We start from the raw sequence: 16,235 nt of genomic DNA, 5'->3' as shown, positions 1-16,235 counted from the left end.
CATATCGAAAAGAAGAACATGTAAGAAAGTTTTAAAGTGAACAAAAGTTGAGCAGCTCTCAGATGTGAACTGTAGACTAAAAATGCACAAACATTATTCAAGAAAAGATGAAAGAGTTTGAGAACAGGAACCAAACCTTGGAGATTCAGTGGCAAGCACTGAAGAAAATATTGATTGATTCAGCCAGAGAGACATGTGGTGAGGTCGTCTGCAAGGATAGAAAAATCAGAACTCCATGGTGGACACAGGAAGTTAAAGAGGCAGTGAAGGAAAAGAAAGCATATCAAAAGTTCCTAGCAAATAAGTCAGCTTGTGCTCGTAGAGAATACAGAGGCAAGTGTAAGAAAGCTAAACACCATGTAAAACTAGCTAAACAAAAGTCATGGAAAGACTTTGGTAAGAACATAGAAAATAAATATCAAGAAGGTGGCAAGATATTCTGGAGGTTGTTGAAAAAGCTCAGAATGGAGGAAAGAATGCTGTAAAAGGAATTAGAGATGATAAAGATGATATGAAAAGCTGAGAAAAGATATCCTTGATGTATGGAGTAATTAGTTGAAAAAATTGCTAAACGAAACAAGCAGTGATAAAAAAAAAAAAAAAACAGTGGTAAAAAACACTCAACAGGCATGCCATCGGGAATGCACATCCACTTTTGAAGAAGACAAAGCCGTCAAAAGCCTGAAATGTGCTTTTTAAAGGCAGCAGGAGTAGATCATATTCAACCGGAAATGCTCACATATGGAGGTATAAAAGTCTTGCAGTGGTTGCACTGCATAGTTTGGAAGGCCTGGAGACAGAGGGACAAATTCCAGATGATTGGAGTGAAGCTCTCATTGTACCTATATACAAAAAGGAAATTAAAATTGAATGTGAGAATAACAGAGGTATTTCCCTACTGAGTGTTCCTGGTAAAATTTATGCAAGTATACTTAAGAAACGGTTGAGAAGGATTATGGAAGGGAAGCTTGGTGAAGAACAAGCTGGATTAAGGCCAAATAGAGGCTGTCACGATCATATTTTCACTTTACAACAAATAGTTGAGAAATCATGAGAATATAACAAAGATCTCTACTTAAGTTTTGTAGACCTGGAAAATGCATATGACAAGGTGCCAAGAGAAAAGCTATTCAAAATACTACGGTTGTATGGTGTCAATGGGGCATTATAACTCTATCTAATCGGAAAGGAGTTATCTTTCACCACGACAATGCCAGACCCCACACACATTAACAACCCAGAGTTAATTGTTACGTCTTGGCTGGAATGTTTTGCTGCATCCTCCGTATTCACCGGACCTGGTACCTTCCGATTACCACTTATTCTGATCGTTGCAGAATTCTCTGAACGGACAAACCTTTGCTAATGAGGAAGTTGTCACAAGACACCTGGATCAGTTTTTCGCCAGTAAACCTCAGGAGTTTTATGAATGTGGCATAATGAAGTTGGTGGACAGATGGCAAGAGGTCATTGATAAAGATGGTCAGTATATAACTGACTTATATGTATTATATATGTTGAATAAAATGTTTCAATTCCACTCTGAAAAACTGAACGAACTTATTTGCCAACCCAATATATTATTATTATTCAACTTTAATCCTTTTGTAATGTACTTAGCTTTACTCCCCTCCCCCATTTCAATGACATTAAGTATTCTCTCACTTGTGCTAATACCATAGACTAAGGAAAAGCCTCTGGCTGGGACTGGGACCAAATCCTTAATCTACGTTGCTATAATTCAAATGTATTAATCCTTAAAATTTTATTTTTGTTAATGACTGCACCATTAAAGATTGTGTAAAAGAATTTTTGTATCTTTCCATTACATACAAGAGAATAACTTAGCTAAGCATGTATAATAACCGTTAAATCAATTTTATCTCAAGCAACTCTGAATTACTGACTCGTGGCTGTTACTTTACTTGGGTCACACAGGTTCAATTTGTTTTTGTGAAACAGTGCATTGGCTAACAAAGATCAGGCAAGCTATTAACAAAACCAAATATGTTTATTCTAAGACAATTAATATGCAAAGGAAATAGGACATGTCACATGCCTGATTCTCCACACATTCATTCAAACAATTCACTTAAAGCATTAGACAAAGAAATTATTTTCAATCAACTTATTAGACACCTCGATGGATTTTAGCACACATAACCTTACTCTCATTACAAATAATATAAGGTAAAATTATACTATACACGTTCTAAGCATTATGTAACACAAGCACTATTCAAAATTACAATATTCTATTATATATATTCAAACTGACTGTCGGTTTTCTGACCTCTTCAACACATTATGCCATTAGTTAAACAGAATCAACTTCTATCGTCTGTACACACAATCTAGGCATAAAGCAGTCTACTTACAAGCTCACTATATCATTGTACAGTTCTGGATCCAAAAAGGTTAAGGGTGAATTCTGCTGGCTCCTTTCTTAAACTTATGATCAGGCACTATCCGACGGTAGTCGTCTGCCGATTTCCTCCCTTGTAACAATACTGCATTTCTTCGGCAATGTCAAGAACTGGTTCGGCTGCGGCAAACAGCATGTACTTGGATTGGTACATTTCATCGAAGAATTTTATGGAAGGATATCTTGAAATATGGCCTTTTCTACTAGCGAATCCCCATGATCTCCAGAACTACTGCTCGCGGGACCCTTGACTATTCTCCTCCTCGAAAAGCTTCCTACAGAAACAAGAAAATGAGAGAGCTTTCGCCTCTCAATCTCTGCCTTTTATATCATTTGCCATCCATTGGCCTTTCTTCCAAAACTTCCCAGATTACTGGAGGCTCTCTTATGTCACCCACACTTACATTAGGTTTTGGTGGCAAAACTCATATAATCCAGTGACCTTTGAGACTGTTTTTGACCTTCAGTTTACTAGCCTAATTCTGTCTGATCTTTTTAGTTACAAATGCTTGTGGTTCTACATTCAGTTATTCTAACATTATATTACAAAATTTATTACATTACACAAGTTACATGCATTTCTAATTATATGTATTTTAATGGCCCATTTAAAATTGATATAGGAGAAAAATATTTCTATTTTTCACCACAAGAGATTTTACAAAAGGCCTAACCTCTCTCAAAAAAAAAAAAATTTTTTTTCTTAACCTGGTGTCTGCACATTTTCTGGAGAAGACATGACTTATTTCAGCTTTTTAGTTTTTCCTTGACCTCAAGTTGTATCGTGTTTGAACATATTCTCTATTTTCATCATTTAACTTATTTCTTCTCTCTCTTGGTATTTCAGGGGAATTCCTAATTCTGGAACATTCTGGAAGTCATGATCTGCAAACCTATGGTACTTCACAGTTACTTCCTTTAAGGATATGTTATTCCCTCCATCCAGGTTGTTCACGCATCCTCTTTCATAATTCTTCCTCTGGTGTACAGGACTTCTCACTCTATCATTATTCTGCCTGGAATCTCTCACACTCTTATCCCTAGAGCAGTCGGCATTTTTGCGGTGGGGATTTTTTTTTTTTTTTTGTTGCAATCTCCATTAGATCTAGGTTTATTTTGGAGGGGATGCCTCCTTTCCTGGGGGGGGAAAGGATGCTGGGCATACTAATCTGTCATTTCTACTTTGATACAGCTTTATTCTATCAGAGTGCACCGTTATTATCGTTTCTGGATCCTTCTTATCTCGAATCTTGAAGTTTACCGGGGAAAGTTTTTCCTGAATCACTTCTTCCCAACTTCTCCTCCTCTTTTTTTTGTTGTCTTTTGTTCAAGAAGGACTAAATTCCCTGTCTTAGGTCTTTGTATTTCCTTAGGTTATTTACATACGCTCTTGTCCTTTGAGAGCTATTCCTACTAGATTCTGCAATTATCTCGTGAGCCACTTTGTTTCCCTCAGTTAAGTTATTTAAATGCTCATCAGTGTCAGTGAATCCAGTGTTGATGTGAGAGCTCCTAAACTCACTGGGGAACATTGGCTCAAACCCATATAGGAGACAGCAGGTGCCTCTCTGATTGCAGAGTGAATATCTGTCTGTTCTGCAAGCGAATAGAGTGTGTGATAAGGTTTTCACAATTCGATATCTGGCTGTCTGCTAATTTGGTGAGAGTATGTTTTAGTGTCCTATTTAGCCTTTCACATATCCTGTTTACCTGGGGGTGATAGGGTGTGGTGAACAATTTTTTTTATCTTTAGCAGCTTGCATAACTGCAACATAATCTCAGCCGTAAAATTCTCACCATGATCCAACAAAAGTGTCTGGGTGTCCCATATCGATATCACCAGCTTAAAAAATTTGTTGGCTACTGTTCTTGTGGTCTGATCCTTCATTGCTGTTGCCTCAGGAAATCTAGAAAACATAATTACAAATATGTACTTGTTTCCTCTCGAAGTATTAGGTAGGGGCGCAACAGTATCAATAGCCACTGCTTGAAAAGGATGGATCGGAATGGTGAAGGGTTGTAACAGTGCCCCCCCCCCCAAAAAAAGTTAGATTTCTTTGGGCACAAGTGACAGGAGGACACATAAGAGGCAACATCACCTCTCATACCTTCCCGAAGATACCTGTCACTTACACATTGCAATGTTCGACTAAATCCTTGATGTCCTGCCAGGTCTGAGTCATGACTGCGGGGACCAGGATTTTGTCTTTCCACCTCCCTACGACTTCCTGTCTATCTATCTATCCCAATGGCTTTAACAGGCCTTTAAGGCCCACAACCTTCCAAGCATGCTTGGATTTCGAAACCGAAATACGAGGATAGAATGGTCACCCCTATGCCTCAAAGTATTCTTGGCTGTATCCTGTGTGTTCATGGGGCCGGTTTGCCTGCTTGCGGGATGAAAAACACCAGATAAACTGGCGGAAAAAACCCTACCGCCCGCGCCCAAGACCGGCTAACTTGGCTATGGCTGAGGAAGATCCTCACGTCTCCGATGGGAATCGAACCTAGAACACTCCTTCCCCAGGCATATGGTTGCGAAGTGCAAAGCCACTAGGCCAACCGCGCAGACTACGACTTCCTGTCTGGACAACAGTAATCCGTCTCTATCAAGGTGTAATGTCTTGAGGAATAAATACTCTTCAGAAAGCATTTCACCTCTCTTTCTAATCACACATCCACACAGGGTCCACTTTCTGAGCCTCAATAATAAGGGGTTTTTCCCAGTTCTGAAGATGAGGAGGCTTATTCCTATTTCTCGCTATATCCTATTGTATATATCTTATTGACTACTGCTGGCTGTAGTCAATAACTCACAATATCATTGTACAGTCCTGGATCCAAAAGGGTTAAGGGTGAATTCTGCTGGCTCCTTTCTTAAACTTGCGATCGGGCACTATCCAACGATAGTCGTCTGGTGATTTCTTCCCTTGTAACAGTACTGCATTTCTTCGGCGATGTCAAGAACTGGTTGGCTGCAGCAAATCAGCACGCACTTGTATCGGTTCATCAAAGAATTTTGCAGAAGGATATCTTGAAATACGGCCTTTTCTACCAACGAATCCCCATGATCTCCAGAACTACTGCTCATGGGATCCCCGACTCTTCCTCTCCTCGAAAAGCTTGCCACAGGAACAAAAAAATGAGAGAGAGCTTTTGCCCCTCGATCTCCGCCTTTTATATTATTTGCCATCCCTTGGCCTTCCTTCCAAAACTTCCCGGATTTACTGGCGGCTCTCTTACGTCACCCATGCTTATGTTAGGTTTTGGCGGCAAAACTCATATAATTCGGTGACCTTTGAGGTTTGACCTTCAGTTTACTAGCCTAATCTTGTCTGATCTTTTTAGTTACAAATACTTGTGGTCCTACATTCAGTTATTCTGTCATTATATTGCAAAATATATTACATTACACAGGTCACATGCATTTCTAATTACAGTGCTATCTCGCTAATCCGAACTAATAAAAACCGTGCAGGTTCGGATTAGCGAAAAGTTCGGATTATCGAATTTTCCCCCAAGAGACAACAATAACTAGCGTTTAAGACAAAATAATCAGATTTTAATGGTGCGTCAATTTAATTCTGTAAATAAATGAAGTAACTGATAGAAAAAAGCTACTGTACTGTAATGTAAAACAAAAAAATAATACAGTACACCAGTTTATTTTAGTAAAAAATTTAATTTGCACGTACCTGTACTGTATTGAGGATTCTAATTTAATAAAATTGCATAGTTCAGTACATAACTTAATTTGCGTAAAAGATGTCACTTTCTTGTACACAACACAAAAAAGTTTCACAAAATACCATAAAAAAAAGTTTTTTTATTTCTTTGTAAAAAAGTCACTAATTTTCTTTTTAATTTTCTTGGAAGTTAAACTTTTTTCGAATGCTTCTTCTCGGAGCTGCATCAGCAATAAAAATTTTGTGGAATGGCGTATCATTCTTCTTAACACATTCTATACACATATTAAAACTGTCAACTGCCTCGTCATGTTTTACTTTTTTTTTTTTTGAGTTCTTCATTGTCATCATCGTCTTCTAATTCATTCTGTAGTATCATATTTATAATTTCAGCATCTGATTTGATTTCGAATTCACTTTCTGTTCTACCTGTAATTCATTCTGCAACATCTGGATTTATATTTTTAACCAAATTATGCAATTTTGAATATGCCGACAATACAGTACATACTGTACAGTATAAAAAAGCAAACATGAACACACAATACATAAAAATAAGCCTCCAGTATAACTGTACAATCGACAGTATGAAACAAAATTACTGTACTGTAGTAATAATATTTAATAATTATTAAATAAAAATAATAGTACACAAAATAATAATACGTAATAAAACTTTTTTTCTTTCACACTGCAGTTCGGATTACTGGAGGGTTCGGATTAGCGAGATACCACTGTATATGTATTTTAATGGCCCATGTAAAATCGATTTTGGTGAGAAATATTTCTATATTTCACGACAAGAGATTTTACACTGTATCCCTTCAGAATTCCTCATAACATCTTTCCATGGTCCCCTTCAACAGCAGTTATTGCTTGTACAAAAATCATCCATTAATGGTTTGTTTTAGAGGAAGATTCATAGGCTGTAAAAGAGAATTTGTGAGCAAATCGTGAATGTCACACTAGTCCACAAGCAGTACTTTTATACCTACAGCACAAAACACTTGTAAACTAATCACCTAAATACTCAGCACATTCATAAAATAATTGTGGCCTAGGCTTGCAATTAGTTTGCTGATGCCATGGAAGGTGTACAGATTCTTGAAATGGAAACTTGAAAACTAAGAGAGGCATAAGTTTACATTCCCCCAGCAGCATTACTACAAATAGATGTTGTGTGAACCTCAACATCATGACATCTGATATTGTCTTTTTATTCCTTCAAAATGTATGTATGGCCGAGCATTTTCATTTGAAAAAGGTTACTTTCACTTGCATTAAAAAATGTAATTATCCCTTTCACATATATATCAAGATATGCTGTATAGCTATCCCCCATGAAGCTGCTTCCCCATAACAGTATTATGAAATTTGGCAATCACTTGAAACCTATTGAATCATTCATAAAATCACTTTCTGTTGTCTCTTTTTTTCTTCCATGTCTTTGAAAACTTAAGCTTTGCCAGATGGTCAGAAATAACTTACTGGTATGTAACACTAACACTCAGTCTCTTTGTCCTGAATAATGAGTAATTTTTCCATTTCATAAATTAAACCAAAACCTTGGATTCATAGTCATTGTTACCTTAATGGGTAAAACACTGTGCATATTCTTCTATACATGTACTGTATTTCAGAATTGTATTTATGGTCAAGAGAGCCATACCATGATCACATGCAATTGGAATTAGGGATTACCATCTTTCATCTTGTTATAATAAATAAGTAGATTGCTAAAGCATTATCTTTCTTCAGCAAACCTATGCTGTTCATCAAAGAGAATGAGTTAACAATGACAGCAATTCTGAATCTTGGTCCTTACCAGCTTCTGTAACACTTTAACCACAACTTCAGACAAACAGGTTAACCTTAATGCTATTACCTCCCTTATGAAGGAAAACAGTTTTCCCTCTTTCTAATCCTTTGGAATTTGGTTGAATCTAAGGCTCATGTTAAAAAGATGCAACAAAGCAGTTAACCCCCTCTATACTTTCCCTAAAAAGACATGTGACATTTGAAGTCCTACAGTCTTGTTAGCATAAAGTTTGTGCAATTCCTCATATACCTCCTGCTCATTCACCATCAGTGGCTCCTCTTCTCTTTCTTGCAAATTCTGCATGATGTCATCTTCACAAGAATGGAATACCTTCATGAATTGCTCATTTAACACCTCAACTATATCCTCAGTGGTTATCATTCTACCATTTTCACTAACCAGTATCGTCCTTCCATAATCATTCTTCTACTGGCCACATATCAAAAGAACAGTGTGGGATTTTTTTTGGTGGCTCATTAGCTAACTGCTGCTCATATTTCACTTTTGCTGCACTTATTAGATGAGCCACCTTTCTCTCCAGATCTTTATATTCCTCATGCAACTGATTATTACCACTCATTTTGTGCTGCCTCCATAATTCCTTCTTCCAGATTGCATGCCTCACTTCTTCATTCATTTATTTCTCAGCTACCTTATTTAAACTCCTGACCTCTGGAATGCATTCAAACATTGCCTCTGCCAGATAGTTCCTAAGCAGGGTCCAATTAGATCTCCTTTCCATCCATTTCCTCATTCCATGATATAGCTCCAAGTCACCTCATGAGTTTAAATTATACTTGCCAAGAAATTGTATTTTTGTTTAATCCTTTATCTAAGTGTAAGCAAACAAAGTTTGCTCCAGAAGTACTGTCTAACCACAGATCTGAGACCCTAGTCTGGCAACTTGTCAAGAAGATTGCCAATTCATGTTGAAGGGGAAAAAGAAATAAGCTGATGCACCAGCATGCAAAATCACATACTTTATACATAAAATTTTCCAGCTGTTATACAAGCAAAATAGTTACCATTTTAAAAACTACAATGTTCATAAAAGAAAAGTTAATTTTCCGACATGTAATAATAAACAACTCATCTCACAAGACAGATTGATTACCCTATTATCAGAATGGATTCTCCTTCTTCTGACATGTGCAGAAGTGTCGAAGGATTTCATATCTGTGGACGTACAGTATCTTCACCACTAAACTACTTGTATATAGAGGTTAATGACTTTGCATAAATTGCTTTAGTAATCCCATAATGCAAAGCACACTTCCTTTCATAGTGTATAAGGATGCATTAAGGGAAGGTCACTACCCACAGTAGTTTCAACTTTTATTGAAGTCTCATCATTTGATGCCAGATCCAGGAAGATACCAAAGTTGAATTAATGCAGAAATCATGTATTTTTCATATTTTTGTTCAAAGTACAAGCAGCAGAAAAGTGTATCACCTTATTATTAAAAGACTCTAGATTAGGGATAGTTAATAAATACTGTATACCTTTAGGAATTCTTCATAACATATTCCAATACTCCCCCTTCAACAGCAATTGCTTGTGCAAAAATCATCCATTAATAGTATGCTTTAGAGAAAGAGAACAACCTTTATGTTAAGTGCCCAAATCATTCCCATGTGCCTGGATTTTTGTCCCTGAAGTTACATTTTTTCACTTAGAAAGTAAGTTATACTTACAAGAAATTATGTTCTTTTAACTGCTGGCTTCCCATCATTTGCCTTAGAATTCCATAATGCAAAGCCCACTTCCAATAGGAAGTGGTGGGCTTTGTATAATGCTATGCATTAAGGGAGAGTGATTTTGGAAGTGAAGTCAAAATCAGTCTTCTTCTTCTTTATTTTTCTTTATTGAGGCTGATCAGTGGGAGCCAGACCCAGGAAGACCTGTCCACTGAGTTTGTCATAATCGCCAGCCTTATAAAATTCTAGATGTCCTTATAATTCAAGTAATCACTTCTAGTCATTTTCATCTAGCTGGTTAAAGATTTGACACTCTATTTACGATAACATACTTCATTGAGATAATCAAATCTAAGATTAATTACTCACTCAAAACTCACTCATGTTGTTTGCCTTTAGATGCTCTTCATTTCACTGTATTTCACCCTTTTCTTATTTGCCAGATTTGCCTACATTTCTTTTTCAGTGCCCTCCACATTATGAGATCTATAGCAACACCCAACAAAATATTTCATCATTTCTACCTCTACCTCACACCATACTGCCTCAAAATCACTTTCATTATTTGTTCCTTGAATCTCCAATTTGAATGGGCATAACTCCTTTAGCAGTACTCCTTCTGTCCTGTCTGTCCTCATGAAAAATACCATATCCCCCCCCCCATCTCTGTTTCTGTCAGGATGTCACTCTCATTCAACCGCATTTCACTTAAACAAGTTTTTAGATTAATGAATTCATTCAGCAGAACAATTTCATTTTCCTTATTTTGAATACATGTGGCATATATAAACAAACATAACAGCTTATTTCTGGTTCTGCAACAAAACATCATTAACATCCATCACTTCATTTTCCCATTTCTGATTTCTGTCACTTACTCGTGATACACTTCTGATCCACACACGCTCCATTGCACAAATCCCTAATGTCAAATCCACCGAGCAACACCCTGGCTACCATTGTTCTTGTTCACATCAGTGCTGTGAACGACACTATTTAGGCAGCGTACACTTTACAAATCTAGCAAAAATAAAATACCCAGTTGCACAGTCATAAATGAATAAAATTGTGAAATATATACTAAAACAAATCGCTTATCTGTGAGCCAACATACACTGGTCAACATTATTATGCATCACCCATTATATTCATGTATATTCTTCATCAGTCACATGATGCTTTTTAGCTCTTCTAGAATCATTTAAACTTTTTCCATGCTGATAAAAATACCAAATTATTAATTGCTGAACCAAAAATTGAAGAAATAATTTGGTGGGAATCAATTCCCATAGTTATAATCTCAGTGCAAGAATTGCCATTATTCCTTGCAGAAGAAACAATCACTCTACTTATGCTTATCTGTTGTAAATTCTACGTTTCCTCATTTATTAAACAGTTTTTAATTTAATTATATATAATTGGTATATTATTACCTGACATACTTTTATACTAAATTAGCTGTGAGTAATATTAATTTGTTGTTCTTCCTTTATCATAGGGAATGTTTATAAAGGATTCTAATTCATTGGCCTTCTACAATATGCATCCTGGTTCAACAGTTGCTCTGCAATTGAAAGAAAGAGGTGGAAGAAAGAAGTAGTAGATTAAAATACAGTAAACAGTCTTTCCCAACTAAATTGCATTATTTTCTTTGTATATGCACACATCTAGAACACTATGGTAATTTTTTTTTATTAAATATGCACACTTAAATGGTTTTACCCAAAAAAAAAAAAAAAAAAGTTTGAAATTCTTATCTTAATAAAGTCAAACTTTCAGATAAATTTCTTTATCATTCTTTCACCATGAGTTTTTTTTTTTTTTTTGCATTATAAATGCAAAAATGTATTGATTTATCATATTTTAAATATAGCTTTCCTATATATTATGTTGAAAATAATGAATTTAATAAATGGTAACATATATACTTGTAAGGATTTCCTTTTTAACATTGAAATTTCCCTAAATGTATAATTTTTTCTATCATTAGAATGATAGATATGATTGTGTGTGATTCTATTGTATCTAACTAGTAACTTTTTTTAGCTGTAGTCTGTATAAATAAAAGGTGTTTTCACATGTATTATTCTGAATCATAATTTTAACATATTGAAGTAGGCTAGAAAATATGGATATTCTATAACAGTGCTACAGGTTGATCTAAAAACATTGAACAGCTGTTTGTTATATTTATTGAATATCCCTAGAACTAAAATAAAATTTAAAGATCATGATGTGCATCATTTTGTAATGCATTTTGAATGTATTCTTAATGGTTTTCATAATAAAGAACATTCATTAAAATTATGAATGATATAAAAAAGTGTGAGTCTAGCTCTATTTCTTGTAATAATAAGCATAATTATCCTAATCATACTCAAGTCTAACTTCATTATAGAAGAAGCAAACTTCTTTAAACAGACAAGCAAAAAATATGTTTGGAAGAAAGTATTTCCTTTCCTCTTTATAATGAAAATATATAATTTCTCCACCATACACCAAAATAATTAAATTTCTAAAATATTGCTCTGTTTATATGAAATGTAGCTGGTTATAAATGCAAGAGTTTCGAATTTCATAAATAACAGTCAGTCTAAAATTAAACATATTCTGACATCCATCAATGAAAAAAAATTAAAAAAAATAAAGAACAATATTACATGACAACCATAGTAATAAACTTTAATGACAATACAAATATTTTGTACTGAAAATAATTGTACATCATCAGTGTGATGATGTACCAAAAATGGTTCCCGTGTGTACTAGAAATTAATATTAAAAATAAATAATAAAACTATTTTTGATATTTACATAAGATGAGAATTTCCCAAACTTTTGGTAGAGCGAGAGAGACAATCATTCTGATTCATGTTAGGTTGATGTAAAAGGACTTCAAAACTTTCTTTTGAAAAGGCATTCATATTTAAAACTGCTTCTGTGGAGAAGATGAGCTTCATCCCACAGGATATTGTGTTTAATGTCAATACTACATTGTACTTAAGGGTGAAAGCTGTCTAGCCGGGCAGAGACCTCCATGTAGCCTTTTAAGGAATGCGGAGAACCGAGTGGGGCGTCTGACCTAATGTCCAATCCTCAGCACCCTGTTGGGTATCTACATGGATACTAAATGAACGAGGATGGGCTGACAATTTGGGATTTAACTTTATTGGCTTCAACAACGATGTGAATTGATGGTACAACATGACAGAATTTCATGCTGGCTGGGGCATCGCCTAGTTAAATAAGAACCCAGTTGTTTTTTTTGGGGAACCAGAGCAAACAGCAAAAACTCAGCTACTGAGAACAAATCCCAGAACACATCCCAAATCAAAATCAACAGAGTTCAAGATTAGTGCTATCAACATAAGAAGCGTCAATGGAAAGGAAAGGGGACTAGCAGAAGAATTGGATAAGTTCCAGATTGACATAATAGACCTGACTGAAACAAAGAAGACAAAAACAGGTGAGATCTTTCTAAGCTACAAATACAAAATGTTATATATAGGCAATAACAATCAGGTCAAATGCTAAATGTGAGGATGATTATCTTGAATGGCAGGTAATATCAAATAGAGTGATGTGGGCAAATATCAGAATGGCGAACTAGACAATGAGATTATTTGTGCTTATGGTCCCACAGAAGGTTCTACCAATGAAGAAATGGAGGAAATTTTTCGGACATTAGAGTGCGCAGCTATATTAATGATAAAGGTAAAGTTGGTCCTTTTTGGAGATCTAAACAGTAGAGTAGGATGTGATTACGTAACATTTAGAAATGGTTTAGAAAAATTTGGGAAAAAATGCAAAGCTAATAATAATGGCAAATGCTTGCTGGATTTCTCCTCAGGACATGGATTGGTTATCTAACACCGTATTCCAACATAAAAATGTGCACAAATTTACAAGAAGAGAAGTTGCAAGAAAAAAAGGAAAGTCTCATCAACTTAGTTGATAGCAATGTTTTCTCACTGGTTCAGGACACAAAAGCATACAGAGGATTTGAAATAGGAAGTGATCGCTATTTAGTTTTGAGCAGGATAAAATTGAAGATCATATTGAAAGAATAATTTGTAAGAAAGTTTTAAAATGAATCAAGATTGAGCGGTTTTCAGAGGTGAACTGTAGACTCAAATACACAAACATCATTGAAGAAAAAATGAAAGAGACTGGAAACAAGGAACAAACCATGGAGATTCATTGGCAAACCCTGAAGAAAACATTGATTCAGACAGAAGCATGTGGTAAGATTGTCTGTAAAGAAAGAAAAATCAGAACTCCATGGTGGACTCAGGAAGTTAAAGAGGCAGTGAAAGAAAAGAAGAAAGCATATCGAAAGTTTCTGGCAAGTAAGTCAGCTTGTGCTCTTAGAGAATACAGAGCAAAATATAAGAGCACTATGTAAAACTAGCTAAACAAAAGTCATGGGAAGACTTTGGAAAACAGAAAATAAATATCCAGAAGATGGAGAGATATTCTGGAGGCTATTGAAGAAGCTTAGAAATAGGGGAAAAAGGTACCGTAAAAGGAATCGGAGATGAAAAATGTGACATGAAAACTGAAGATATCTCCAAAAAAAAGATATCTGAAGATATCTCCAAGAAAACTCCAGATGTCTGGAGTAATTACTTTGAAAGACTGCTAAATGAAACAAGCAGTGTCAGCACAATGGTAGAAAATTCCCAACAGGAATGCAGTCAGGAATACACATCCATACTTGAAATAGAAAAAAGTCACCAAAAAACTTGAAATGTGGAAAGGCAGTTGGAATAGATGAAAATCGGCCAGAAATGCTCAAGTATGGAGGTATAAAAGTTGTACAGTGGCTGCATTGCATAATTCAGAGAGTCACACTCCAGATGATTGGAGCAAGGCTCTCACAGTACCCATCTATTAAAAGGAAAATAAAACAATGTGAGAATTACAGAGGTATTTCCCTACTGAGTGTTCCTGGTAATATATAAGCAAGTATACTCGAGAAACGGCTAAGGAAAATTGTGGAAGGTAAGCCTTCCACAATTTTCGAGCCGAAGAACGAGCTGGATTCAGGCCAAATAAAGGTTGTTAGGATCAGATGTTCACTTAGAGACAAATAGTTGAGAAATCTTGGGAATATAACAAGGATTTGTATTTAAGTTTTTTTCATATGACAAGGTGCCATGAAGAAAGCTCTTCAAAATTGCTACAGTTGTATGGTACTTGACATTATATCGAGCAACACATAGTCTCTTTTTATGCTATAAGTCAGCAGTTAGACTTTTGAAAGAAGTACAGGAAGATGATTTGAGGTAAAATCAGGTGTGCACATTATCTCCACTGTTATTCATTATCTATATGGGTCACGAAAGTGGTATTAAATCTGATATTAAAATTAGAGAGGTTAATCCCAGCTCCTTACTTTATGCAGATTATGTTATACTTCTGATTAAATCTAGCACAAGTCTGCAGTATTCCCTGACTAAACTGAATAACTGTTGTAATAAATTTGATATGAAAATCAGCAATAAAAAGACAAAGACAATGAAAATAGGCAGAAACACTGAAAATTTCATCTGTAGCCTGAATGGTCAACCTATCGAACAAGTAAAACATTTTAGCTACCATAATTACTTGAATATAACTCTCACTTTTTTCTCCAAAATTTAAGTTAAAAAATCGTGGTGTTGAGGTGTATGCGGGGATTTTCAGAAGCTAAAGTTTTTCACGAAAAAACTGAATTGACGTTTATAATTAAATCCTCACTATTCATTATAATTTATAATTACTCGCAATATTTATAAAACGAATGCATTTAAATGTTAATTATCAACGTTATTTATGTGATCGGCCGTTCACCTTCATCATGCAATATATTTGAATCTTTTAGCGACAATGCTTCTGTAATTAAATTAATTATTTCTAGCGAAATCATGTCCGAAACTCTCAAAATCCAGTTGCATAACAGTTCTAATGATGGACTCTTAATATTAATCCTCTACTAGTCATTTCTGTCTCTGTTGCATATGATTGGTGTGGTATTAATATATCTGCAACATTTCAACTCGACAATCATTGGCTTGCCTTTGTCTTTTCTAATCCTGCTGTCTATTTCTTAAAGTTTTAAACTTTTTTTGCATGCGAAACTTTTTAATTTCTGTTTTCATAAAGTAAAATCAGGGGTGCCAGGTATAAGCAAGGGCGAGTTATATTCGAGTAAATACGGTATTTAGGCACAATATTTAGTGAAGATCGTAAATTAAATATGGAAATAAACAACAGAATCATCAAAACCAGTATGATAGGAAGTCAGCTGAATGCATTTATATGGAATGAGAATGAAATTGGTCAAAACACTAAATTAGCTATGTACAAGACAGTGTTCAAACTAATTTTAACTTATGGATCTGAGAGCTGGGTTGGAAATAAAACACTTGACCAAAGACTAGAGACCACAGATATAAGTCCTGAGAAAGACTAGGAGTCTGAACAGATGCCATTGGCATTATCATATTAAAAACAATGGTATTAGGAAAGAACTTGACATTGTTAGCATTCAGGAATTTGTTAATAGAGCTAATCTTAGAGTATGGTCTCTTAAACAGAATGGAGAGGAAAGATTAGCAAAACA

At 35.3% G+C, this 16,235-nt stretch overlaps 1 protein-coding gene across 1 annotated transcript in view; it reads left to right on the top strand.

Moving 5' to 3' along the window:
• The window catches only part of Sf3a1 (splicing factor 3a subunit 1), a 265,118-nt gene extending 253,166 nt beyond the window's left edge, over positions 1-11,952 (top strand). The window contains exon 21 of the mRNA XM_090395253.1: positions 11,127-11,952. Coding sequence (XP_090251379.1) covers positions 11,127-11,228 — 102 coding nt within the window. The 3' untranslated portion in view covers positions 11,229-11,952. The remainder of the gene's footprint in view (positions 1-11,126) is intronic.
• Positions 11,953-16,235: the final 4,283 nt, after the last annotated feature.

Source organism: Typopeltis vanoorti, chromosome 7 (genome assembly GCF_054136105.1).
Source record: "Typopeltis vanoorti isolate ZY-2024b chromosome 7, IOZ_Tvanoo_1.0, whole genome shotgun sequence".
NCBI classification, from domain to species: Eukaryota; Metazoa; Arthropoda; class Arachnida; order Uropygi; family Thelyphonidae; genus Typopeltis; species Typopeltis vanoorti.
The sequence above is the reverse complement of the archived record's forward strand: the minus strand, read 5'-3'. Positions and strand labels throughout refer to the sequence as shown.